This window comes from Megalobrama amblycephala, linkage group LG4 (genome assembly GCF_018812025.1).
Source record: "Megalobrama amblycephala isolate DHTTF-2021 linkage group LG4, ASM1881202v1, whole genome shotgun sequence".
Taxonomy (NCBI): Eukaryota; Metazoa; Chordata; class Actinopteri; order Cypriniformes; family Xenocyprididae; genus Megalobrama; species Megalobrama amblycephala.
This window is the reverse complement of record NC_063047.1, coordinates 5,038,806-5,051,772: the sequence shown is the minus strand read 5'-3', so window position 1 is coordinate 5,051,772 and position 12,967 is coordinate 5,038,806. Positions and strand designations below refer to the sequence as shown.

At 36.3% G+C, this 12,967-nt stretch overlaps 1 protein-coding gene across 5 annotated transcripts in view; it reads left to right on the top strand.

The window, feature by feature from the left end:
- ltbp3 (latent transforming growth factor beta binding protein 3) overlaps window positions 1-12,967 on the top strand; it is a 46,602-nt gene that overhangs the window by 7,120 nt on the left and 26,515 nt on the right. For all 5 annotated transcript variants that reach the window (XM_048186932.1, XM_048186930.1, XM_048186931.1 and 2 more), the window contains 4 exons: window positions 10,525-10,673; window positions 10,907-11,003; window positions 11,728-11,894; window positions 12,009-12,114. In XM_048186932.1, coding sequence (XP_048042889.1) covers window positions 10,525-10,673; window positions 10,907-11,003; window positions 11,728-11,894; window positions 12,009-12,114 — 519 coding nt within the window. The remainder of the gene's footprint in view (window positions 1-10,524; window positions 10,674-10,906; window positions 11,004-11,727; window positions 11,895-12,008; window positions 12,115-12,967) is intronic.

Genomic DNA, 12,967 nt, shown 5'->3' with positions numbered 1-12,967 from the left:
ATGAAGTAACGAGAATACTTTTTGTGCGCAAAAACAAGACAAAAATAATGACTTTATTCACCAGTTTCTTCTCTACCCTGTCAGTCTCCTATGCAGTTTACGCAGTGCAGAGCTTCCGTATTTACGCTCTAACGCCGGCTCAGTATTAGCAGACGCTGTTCACGTGAGCAGCACGACACATGCGTGTGATGCTGAAGCAGGAGTCGGCCAATACTGAGTCGGCGTTCTGACGTTGAACACAGAAGCTCTGCAATGTGGCTTTAATGTAAATTGCATAGGAGAATAACAGTAACAATAAATTGTTAAATTACGATTTCCTCAAAAATATCTTAATTTGTGTTCCGAAGATGAATGAAGGTCTTACGGGTTTGGAACGACATGAGGGTGAGTCATTAATGACAGAAATTTCATTTTTGGGTGAACTAACCCTATAAATTACTACACAAATCCATTGAACACCCTGTATTTCTATCCGTCACAGCCTCATTTTCCTTCCCATCAAAAATTACATTTGACTATACCCTGAGTAAGGTCTATCCCTTTAAGAAAGGCAAAGAGGTCTAAATATTACTGGTTAATAACATGAAGGTTTCACAGACTAATCATAGATCAGCCGGAGGCAGTGATGTCAACCGTTATGTTTGGACCCCTGTTTTTATTTAATCTGCCATTGCAAGGACTCTCTATTCCAGGGCCTGGGACAACACTTCTGGTTTTCTCTTTCATTGGTGCCCATGCAAACAGAGACACCAAAACATCAGTATTTTCTCAGTCAGACTAAACCTTACAGCTCCAGTTAAACACTGACAGATAAAGCACCTCGTCAAGACTCTTTTGATCATTCTGGATTCACAGTAGCATGCTCCAAGAAAATATGAGGTGCAAATAGCTTCCAAATAATTTTTTCATCACCTCTCAAAAAAGGAATTTCCAATGAGTCATTTAATCATAGACTTAGTGTATAGTATTAAAAGTTAGTGTTTGGCATGTCTGGCCTATTTCCCCTCTGTAGACGAAAATTTCCGTAATATTCCATCCTTAATGTCCCCTTTCCTAATCCTTCCTCTCCATAAATACACAAATACCTGTCAAGCGCTGATGACATCACAGTCACAGTCTCTTGCCGGCATTCCATCCATCCACGCTGCCTGAATTCTCACATCTGTTTAACTTTCAGAAACTGGAACCTATGCTGTTGCCAAGGTTATGACACGTCCTGGTCCCCTATGCGACGATAGTCAAAGTCTTGTTTAAGAAGCTTGCAAGACACACTGTCATAGCAGGAAAATGTAAACATTGAGATAAAAGAGAGGGATTGCCCCATGTGTGCTGGTTTGATGTTATATTTGCTATGTTTGTTTGTAAAGATCTGTGGGTTAAAGTTATTTTAAGTCAGACTCTTGACAAAAGTGGAGGTATTTCGAAGGAAGTTTGCAGTTTTGGAGAGCTGTTATTTCTGCATTTTTGAACACTAACAGCATTTCAGCAACTTTTAAAGGTGCCATCGAATTGAAAATTGAATTTACCTCGGCATAGTTAAATAACAAGAGTTCAGTACATGGAAATGACATACAGTGAGTCTCAAACACTATTGTTTCCTCCTTCTTATATAAATCTCATTTGTTTAAAAGACCTCCGAAGAACAGGCGAATCTCAACATAACACCGACTGTTACGTAACAGTCGGGGTGTACGCCCCCAATATTTGCATATGCCAGCTCATGTTCAAGGCATTACACAAGGGCAGCCAGTATTAACGTCTGGATGTGCACAGCTGAATCATCAGACTAGGTAAGCAAGCAAGAACAATAGCGAAAAATGGCAGATGGAGCAATAATAACTGACATGATCCATGATAACATGATATTTTTAGTGATATTTGTAAATTGTCTCTCTAAATGTTTCGTTAGCATGTTGCTAATGTACTGTTAAATGTGGTTAAAGTTACCGTCGTTTCTTACTGTATTCACGGACCCATCGCTATTTTCATTATTAAACACTTGCAGTCTGTATAATTCATAAACACATCTTCATTCTTTATAAATCTCTCCAACAGTGTAGCATTAGCCATTAGCCATGGAGCACTATCAAACTCATTCAGAATCAAATGTAAACATCCAAATAAACACTGTACTTACGCGATTAGACATGCTGCATGACGAACACTTTGTAAAGATCCATTTTGAGGGTTATATTAGCTGTGTGAACTTTGTTTATGCAGTGATAGAGTCGAGAGCTCAGGAGGGGGCGGAGAGCGCGCGATTTAAAGGGGCCGCAGCATAAATCAGCGCATTTCTAATTATGCCTCAAAATAAAAAAAATTAATTCAAAAAAATCTATGGGGTATTTTGAGCTGCAACTTCACAGACACATTCAGGGGACACGTTAGACTTATATTAGATCTTGTAAAAAAATGTTCGATGACACCTTTAATGCTACATTTTCTCCCTAGTTCTTATGGAAACCACAATGTTTGAGAGAAAATGGCTCTTTATTCTCAAGAGAGAGAGGCATCTATACATGCTAGAATGTTAATATTTGTGTTTGTGCGGTATTTGTTCATGTGTGGGTGTGTTTATGCATGTTGAAATACACTACAGTACATGCACATGTCCATTCAGTGAACACCCACTCTTCTCTTTTCTAGATTTTCTCTAGAGGTAAGCGTTTTGTAAAATCTCTCTGATGTTTTTATGACTGTCATGTTTAACACACAGCTGACAATGATTATATATAGTGAGTATATTTTTGGATTCAGTGTTATAATGGGTGTGTGCTTTTTGTTTTGTTATTTTGCTGCCCACAGAAATAAACACAGTCCCACTAGAGGCTTTTGTCAAGAAACTGAATAAGGTTGAATATTCTTCTGCCCCACCTTCTGTTTTGACGCTAATGGCCACTTCTGTATTTTCGTTTGTTTGTGTTTAGAACAGTAAATTATAGTTCCTAACTTATAATTTATTGGGAGGGTTTGTTGGTGTGTTTGTTAGTAACTTTGTTAGCAGATAAGTTAGTTGGTGTGGATGTGTTAGCGGGTATGTTAAGTGGTATGTTTGTGGATGTTAGATCTTAGTTAATTGAAGAAATGTTACAGTGGGCAATGAATTTTATTATTAAATATTCAATATAATCTTTTCAGAGTAAAACTTTTACTCTTAACATACCTACAGCTCTTATATATGCACATTACCATTCAAACGTTTGGGTCAGTAAGATTTTCTTTTGACAGAAATTAAGTTTCATTCAATAAATACACATTAAATTGATCAAATCCATTTTTTTACAGTAGTGGTTTAATGATGGTTTTTGGATCAGCCTCATGACCATAATCATATTGTTTGGAGCACCAACTACAAATTACATGTCTGAGCATTTCTTCTTAAGTGAGCTTTGACTTTATATGTTCACAATATATTTTTAAGCATGACCCTTTCCCTTAATTTCTCAATCCGGGGGTGAAGGAATGATCTGAAAAGTGTTGGCTCATCAATATTAATTAGATGATGTAACATAACATCAGTCATCCAGTTGCGGATCAGTGGTTGCCCAGCCATATTAGGATTACTGCTTACTGCTTCTGTGTTTATTCAATCCAGTGCCAAAGTAACCAGTTAGCAGAGGTGTATACCTGGTCTTAAATTTGTTGTTTTGCATGGTTGGTTACATTACATTTTTTCTTTTATATTTTAAAAGTTTTAAAAGTGACGTTACATTGTAAGAATTTAGCAAAATTAAACTCTTGGTTGCTTTTGTTCCACATCTGATCAATCCCCTTCCCTTGTTATGTTTTAATGGGTCTCTCATTAACCACACTTGCATAGGTGTTGAAGCTTATCTGAACTGAATAACCCTGCGGCTGAAGCATTCATGACTAATGTTGACTGCTGCTAAAGTGATTCATCTGTGTGAGGAGGTGGATGGGTGTGAAAAGCACTGCTGCTTTATTAATGAAAGAGCTCCTCTCTCTCTCTCTCTCTCTCTCTCTCTCTGTATATATAGACTGGATGTAATAAAATAAATATAATTAATAAAAACATCAGTGGTTCATGGTTATGTCATGTGTCTTTCTGCCACAGAGAGCTTGTGCTTTTGTGTGTATGTGTCTGAGCTTGCTGGCCTTTAAGCCAGGGTATCTGAGGAATGTGAATATTTCTTTGCTTCTACACCACTGTACCAACTACCAATGGTACTGTACCTCTGCACTTCTCTCTCCCTCTCTCTCTCTCTCTCTCTCACACACACACACACACACACACACACACACACACACACACACACACACACACACACACACACACACACACACACTTAATGGTCTAGTTCTTGCTCAGCCTCTAGGAAAACGGCTCACACTTGGCACCTGAAACACATGTGTGAATGTTTTAAACAGTCACAGTTTTTCCTTTTCCACTATCTGTCATTTACTTTTTTTTTTTCTTTTCATTCTTTCCTTCCTTCCAAACCTCTGAAATGATTATACCTAGTTGTTTCCTTTGTTTTGGATAATAGTTTATGGTCAATAATTTTCTGTATAATTTTCTGTATAATACTTTTCTAAGAAAGTATTAACCGTGTGTTTTTCTGGGAGTAAAGTGTGAGTGTGTGTTTGTGTGTGTGTGTGTGTGTGAGAGTGTTCTTGTATGCTTTATGAGGACACAAATGTGTATAATGACATGGGTATTACATTTCCTGTGTCCTCATAAACCAAATGGCTTAAAAATCATACTAAACAGTGGCAAAAGTTTTCTGTGATGGGTAGGTTTAGTGTAGGGGGATAGAATATACAGTTTGTACAGTATAAAAACTATTACGCCAATGGAGAGTCCAGTAAACCACATATACAAGTAAGTGTGGGTGTGTATATATGTGGTTTCAAAGAGAAGTCAGAGCACATAAATTTCTTCATACCTCTACTTGCCAAAGGTACATTTTTTTGGTTAAAGACATTTATTGAGCTCAAGATGAGATAAACAGTAACAGACAGAATGAGAGTCTACATTGGGGATCAGAGCTGACTGACAACAACATTGTACTAACAGTTTTAGACTTTGTTGGATGCTTGTCTCTATTAGGAAACTTTATTAACAAAGACCTGGAAATCAGAAAAATGCTTCTTTGTCTTACAAAAAGTCAGTGTCTAACATCACGGGATGTGACTGTAAAAACTTTTACATTGTTACAAATAAATATATTTCAAATAAATGCTGTTCTTTTTAAATAAAAAGTATTAACCAGAACAATTGTTTTCAACACTGATAATATAAAGAAATGTTTCTTGAGCAGCAAATCAGCATATTAGAATAATTTCTGAAGGATCATGTGACACTGAAGACTGGAGTAATGATGCATTGCCATCACAGGAATCATTTACATTTCAAAAAATATAAAAATAGAAAACAGTTTAAATTGTAATCATGTTTGAGAAATATTACTGTTTGTACTGCATTTTTAATTAATTAAATGCAGCATTTATGAGCATAAGAAAGTTGTTTCCTCTAAAATAAAAATAAACACAGACAAGATCATTTTTGACAGTACAGTAAGAGTAAGGGGCAAAACAAGTAATGTGTATTGCATAACTCTGATAAGAAATGTTTGAGTTCATAATGAAACCTTTGAATTTTGATTGCAGACTGGGTAAATCTGAGCACAGACATTGTTGAGATGGTTAGATACTTTTTTGTTTTACCTAGATGACAAATTGAAAGCAAAAGTCTTAGTTTGCTCTCTAATTGTAGTGTCTAGGAGAATTTACAGATCAAAGACATCTCATATGTAATTTTGATTTGGCACAGGATGCTTTTTTAAATGAGCTTTTACCTGGCATTTGACTGAAGCTGATGTAACACATGAAGTAAATGTGATGTACACTAGTGTTGTATATAGAGTAGTTTGACCTACACCCGCAATAAATTATCTTACATCAAAGCAAGAGTTTACTAGTAGTGTGATGACCAAAATGTCTAACTGATGTTCAAGGACTTTTAAAGAATCAATTCATTTAAGGTTATTTTCCCTGCATGTCTCATATTGAAACACTTTAAGGACCCAGTGTGTGAAGCTGATTCATCCCGCTGCTGTGGCAGGATTATGGATTCAACTGCCTGCTCTTTATACTGAGGTGTGAGAAAGCTGATATGAAGCTTTCAGCTTCTAACTGTAAATACATAGTGATTCTCAGACAGGCAGTGGATTAGATGAGCACAGCAGACACACCCCTCAACGAAAATCATCACACATTATATACGCCCCACCCATCTACACACACACACACACACACACATATATGCACTCATATTGGGTCTGTTAAATCCATTACCATTCTCTTTGGCGCAGGCAAGGAGTAAGAAAGTATTTGACATTCCTCAGAAATCATAAGCACACAATATGTTGTAAGATTTCTAGATATTTTTGTCAGTGTTCTGGCCTTTCTGGGATTAAAGTCAATATTTTATAAGGAAATTGTAAATATTCCCAACTGTAAGCTAGTCAAAGAAAATTTAGGCAAAAAATTTGGGGTATAAGAGGAGAAGATATACTACAAAAGCATCACATGACCTGAAACGCTGCTGGGAAAAGTCACATGTATGTGTTTGAGTTAGTGGTGTTGTGAAGTCTAAAGCTGTATTTTTGAAACCTCTGTCTGTCTGGAGTACTGCAATTAACTCAGCAAGCACAGACACACTGAAACATTCCCACACACATAGACATGTTCACACAAATGCAAGCCTACACAAATTTATGAATACATATGCACATCATAGGCAAAACACAAGCTTCTACACAGAAAATCACCATATATACACAGCCCGCACACTCAGATATAGGCATAAAAGCTTCACAGTATACATGCAGACACAGACAGAATGGCACTTTGCATTCAATATATGTCTCCGCTATGATTACTGGCTATTAGAAATATAAAAAGTATTGAATGAAGGATGAAAAGAGTAAAGAAAGAACTTTTTTATTTTTTACTTTATTTTCTGCTCATATGGTCATTTTTGTTAGAAATTGGATGTTTGTTGATGTCTGTAATATAAGTGTATCTATTCTGGCTTTTCTTCAAGTGTTTCTTTTCTTTAACTCTCTCTTTCTCTCTCTCATAAAGTCATCCTATTTTTACGTAGAGTAAGAATGGCGGTGCTGTGGGAGCTTGAATCAATGTGAGCGTTTGTGGGTGGTAGTCATACGCACGCAGACAGACTCCGGCCAGCTGTAATTGTTTCCGTGTGTTGTCCTCATCAAGCTACAGGAGAAGGCGAGCCACAGTCTGCTACTGCCAGCCTGATCATATGCCTTTGTGCTCCTCAGACACAGAGTGTCCGCTGATTGTCTGGAATCAAGAATCTCTGCTTTTAAGATCTTTGCAGTCTACTGACTTCATGTTTGTTGGCTCTATCATACCTTGTTTTTCTTGACATAAAATGCTTTTTTGTTTACTTTTCTTTGTCCATAAATCACATTCCTGACAACATTTCCATCCACATTCTTATTTTAGCAGGGGCTAAATATGAAAATAAGTCTCAAACTAGGAGTTTGATGTTTCAATAAATATGTTCATAAATAAATTCTTGTTGATTATGGGCTAGAAGTCTAAATCTGCATTTGTGATTTAGGAGTTTATATTTAAAGGATATTTATTGTTATTATATATTTTTACAGATTTTTTGTTGATTTATTTACTTGCTATTTAACCTGTTAACTGTCACCTTCCTATTTTGAGCATAGATCTTGTAATTCATGATTAATGCTTTGGAATATGGACCTAAGATTGGTCTTAAAGAAGACACTCAGAAATTAAAGCACTCAAAGTCCCCCTGTGGTGAAAATCAAGTTTTAATGTTGTTTATATGTCTATGTGGTGTTTTTAATATGCTACCATGTGCAAATTCAACACCATTATTGCAGTGATCTAAAGACAGTCTCAAAAACGCAGTTTGAAATTGCTGGTGTTTGTGATGTCACATACTACCTTGTAACCAATCACGTCAACATGCCGGCGGGCTTTAGCATAAATCATTAACTGACCACCCAAGGGTGTCTAAAAGAAGCCAGGTTATCTCGGTATATTTTTCTGTTGATATGAAAAATCGTGTATATTTAGCAATATAGTGGGTGTATGATGTATATCACAATGCTATGATGAACTATATGACTTTCTCCACTGACGTTCTGAGTTGTTCAAAGAGTTTGTAAGGATGCTGATTATTAGCTATTGGATAATGTAGTCAAGCAAAAAGCTAATCTTATTAATTATCGTTATATGTCCGACGTTGTAAAGAGTGATGCCATTGTGCAGCGTTTACCTCGGTAAGTTGACCGAGCGGATCTCTGAGCTTGTGCGAGTGAGTGGAGGCGGGGGTAATTTGCATATTCACAGATCCGCGTATATTCAATGAAGCAAGGGTGCAAAGTTTCATTTTTTAAAGGCATGAAGAAATTTTTTCACAAGAAAAAAAAAAGTTTAAAAATGTCATTTTGGTGATCAAAGATGAGTTTTAAGGGATAAGATTATTGACTACAGGGTGACTTCAGAAATCAGAAATAAAAGTACTTGAAAAAATGAAAGTGTAAAAAGTAATAGAAGTTTAAGTTTACTGTAAAGCAACTAAAAAAAAATGATTTTATACAAAATATATATTTTGCAGACCAATTTGTTGTTAATATGATGATTACAATACGGGGGAAAGGCAATAACAAAACTGCACCGTGTGTCCCGCTACCTAGACCGTGACAGTCAACAGGTTTAAATCATTACTAGTATTTATGTAGTAACCTACTACACTCAGGTACAGCTTATATTTTCATTTTACAAAAAAAAAAAAGTGTTTTTTTAAACTTATCATATGGTTCATTTTTTTCCAAATTGTAAATTTTCCCAAATATAAAATTCATAACTCAGGGACCTGTTACACTCTGCATGAAATATCAGTTCTTTCCAGGGTTGCTGTCATTGTTGTCTCTTATTTTAAAGCGTAAGCAATGATTTTATTGTGGAATGTTTATATGTCATCCTCTACCTTTTAGCTGTCACCAAATATACTGTTGATTAATTGTAAGTAGTTCTTCATAGAAAAGAATGGAATAAGAAACAGACACTGGATTTTCCCCTCTGAAACCACCATGAGCTGGTAATAAATAATGATGTTACTTGTGCCAGTGTTCCAGAATAATCTGGTTAAGCCTGGCTTGATATTTCAGCCCACATAAGAGCTCTGTAACCAAACCACAGTCTGACACACCAAAATATAAAGCAGATAGTCTGAATCCGTGTTTAAATCTGGTTTTATGCTTTTCTGAAAGTAAAAAATATTAAAATGCAGTTTGCAAAAGCTTTTGCCCTCATAAATAATTTTTTATTCATAAATATTCATTTTTTGTAGTTTTTTTTCCCAGCATTTTTCACTCTTTTAATCTCAGTGGATGATACTTCTCATATGCTATTATCTATGTGTAAAGGTTTGATTTACATTATATAGTTAATTTATACATCAGCTATATGTGTCACGTAGCTGTGGCTGAAGTGAAGACAAAAGGAACCCAACAAATAGTCTTTTAATAAATCCAACAAAGAACACACGAGATTGTTGGTGAATAATCAATACAACCACTTAACATTGCCATAACTTAGAGCCCGTCCACACAGAAAAGCGTTTAGCTGTATACGCAAAAATTCTGTATTGTATAGGCGTTTCGTCTGGCATTTTGGGAGCCTGAAACCGCTATTTTTTAAAAACCGGGTCCCAGAGTGGATAAATCTGTAAACGACTCCCTTGCATTTTCGTGTGTACAGCCAATCCATATATTTTGTGAAACAATGAAGTCATCACCCCAAGTCTCGACCCTAGTCAGACACCACTACGTCACGTAACAGCAATAACAAGAACAATAGCGCACTACATGCTTGTGTTTGTGCTGCAGAAGCTCCCGAGCCTATTAGCTTTACTAAAATAAAGCTTTATTTCTAAGCTTTACTAAAGTTTGTATACTGCCCACAAGGTTTATGCACATGCTCCAAGTCTTATTCTCCATTTTAAGTGTATCTCTGTGGCAAAATTACAGCTCCACATACTGATCTGGCATGTACAACTACATCGTTTTGAGTCGGTTTCAGTGGTTTTGTGTGTATTCAGATATTTCTTGAGATGAGGGGGAAAAAAGATCGGATAGGGAAACCTCTGGCTTCGTGTGGATATGGCCAGAGACAATACCTGAGAAGGAACAGAATGAAACACAGGGTTTACATGCAAGGAGCAAACAAAGGGAACTAATCAAGACCAGCTGAACAGAATTAATAATGAATGAGTAACCTCCTAGGTAACATACTGGGAAATCAGCCAGGCAAATGGGAACATAACCAACAGAAACACAACAAAACAGAACATGATCGTGACAATGTGATATACAGTACAAAACTATATGATATTTCATAATAATACTATACAAATATTATAATTATATTATAATATAAATATATCAAACCCTATGTGGCATGTCTAATCTGTAGTCTGTGTGTTTGCAGTGGTGTGTCCTCTCACCTGTATGAATGGAGGAGTGTGCAGTACCCGCACACACTGTCTCTGTCCACCAGGCTTCACCGGACGCCTCTGCCAATTCCCACTTCGGACTCAAGCTTCTCGAGGCAACAAGCAGCCTGTCTACACCCTGCAGGTGCCCATCTCTTTCACACCACTTGCTTCACTAACTTATCTATAAATGCACTCTGAGAAAAATCAAATACTGTTTTTTCCAGTTGCCATCTTGATTCCACACTGACAAACTGATGGGCCAGAACCAGTTGTGATAGAAAGAATATTCTAAATGCATCTCATGTCCTTTGAAGGTTTTGTTAGATCCTGATGTTTTTAGAATAATAATTGACTAAGAATAATTGAATCTCCCAGAGTCTGTCAGAGCCAGGTGGCACAGGTGGGCGGCAGCAGATGACACAAACACACTCTGTGTTCACTCTGCAAGGCACTGGACATCACTCTTCTGAAGGTAATTGGTGCACAGGACATTTTCACTTTTCATTTGACTGAACTGTGGTATCATTCGCATACATTCATACACATGAATTTGTATGTAAAACGGTGTGAGAAAAATTTCATGCAGAAATAATGATCGACTTAAGATTGACTAAAGCTCATTCTATAACATTTTTAACATTCTGTGCATCTATAGCGCAATTTAAGAACGGTTAGTCTGGCTTATGCACAGCAAAACATGATCACATTTCATCTAGGTTTGTTTAGTCTAGATATTTAATGTGTTTTTTGCACTGTTTGTTATTGTTAACTAAAAATAAAACTATTAATACAAGTTTTTGTTAATTGAAATAAATCTAAAGTTAAAAAAATATATAAATATTAGATGAAAGCAAACCAAAAAAAACAAATAAAAACTTTAACTTAAAAAAATTTGCTTTGGCGAATAACTAGTAAAATAAGTGAAGTTGAAGTGACAAAATTACTAAAACTAAATTAAAAATAAAGCTCAATAGAAGTATTTAAAAAAATAATAAAATGACTAAAACTGAAAACAAAAAAGCTTAATTTCTAAATATTCATAAATAATATAATAGTGTATAAATGATACTAAAATAACAATTTTTTATTAGAATTTGTGATATAAAAAAAAAATGCTTTCTACACTTCATTATTAGGAAGTTATTTGAAAATAACTGGATATCTCCTTATTGCTTTCTTTTTATTCATCTTTCCAGTGCAGGTCAATGTCCGTGTTGTTCACACGCCAGACACTTCAGTTGTCATTCATCCTCTTGACCAATCAGACAACAAGCCTCATGGTGCTAAGACTTTGACCCGCCTCCCTCCACAGACACATAAGCCCAAGGGGAGGTGCTTCCAGGAAACCACACCCAAACAGGCTGTGAGTGACAGAAGTAGATGAGATGATACAGAAAATCTGATTTGCCCATGAATTGTTTTGTTTTTTTAATAATAAAAATAACCACTTTAATTCTCAGTCTTTCTCTTTTTGTAGTGTAGTAGTAACCCTCTCCCTGGTCTGACCAATCAGGAAGATTGCTGTGGAAGTGTGGGTAATTCCTGGGGCCAAAATAAATGTTACAAATGCCCTTTACTACCTTGTAAGTTCAATTATTTTCTATTATATAACATGGCTTTTCTTTGGGAGTTTCATTTTACTGTCTCTGCCTAAGATCAAAGTGTGTTACAAGCCAAAAACAACCCTTTTCCCGTTACCCGTTCTTTAAAAAAAAAGTTCTCTCTCACTTTTTTTCTCACCATCCCACTACTTTAGTTTTTTCCTTTTTAAATTCACCCTGGGAATGTGTCATTGCAGTCTTGGAGTTACGTTTCAAAATGGGCCAGAAGGAAAATCCTCCCCGCCCCCCACTCCTATTTTGTCTTCGTAACCCACTTGATGTCTCAGAGCTCAGTCAGATGGTGATCCTAGCTTGGTGAACGCGTCTGTGTGTGAGCGGATGTGTGTTAGTGTTTGCGTTTGAGTCTGTGTGAACGTCTGCAAGTGTCTTCGTGCCTCAGCAACATCACCATATTTTCCTATGACACACCCTTTGCAGTAAAAGGAGACAAAAGTGAAGGATGGAAAAAAGAATGAAAAAATGTTGGCTTTGGCAAAAGGCTTTCTGGAAAGCCACTCTGTCTCTGTTCTCACATGTTCTTATACAGAAGAGAAAATATCAGCTTCAGAGAAATGTTCCCACTGCGGCTCTTTTCTCTCTTTCTCACACAAACAGAAATGAACCACATCACACATAGCATGCCATGCTACCAGTTTGTTCTTAAACTTAAATCTTCTCACAGACACTTCTTTCATCAATTCTCTCAACGTTTTTACAACTTTCATTTTTATTTAGCTTTTCTTTAAATTCCCCTCATTGGTTTGATATGTTATTGTTATGTTCTGGCTTGATCAGACAAACAAAGCAGCTAGTACAGATGCTGTAGTAGTAGAAA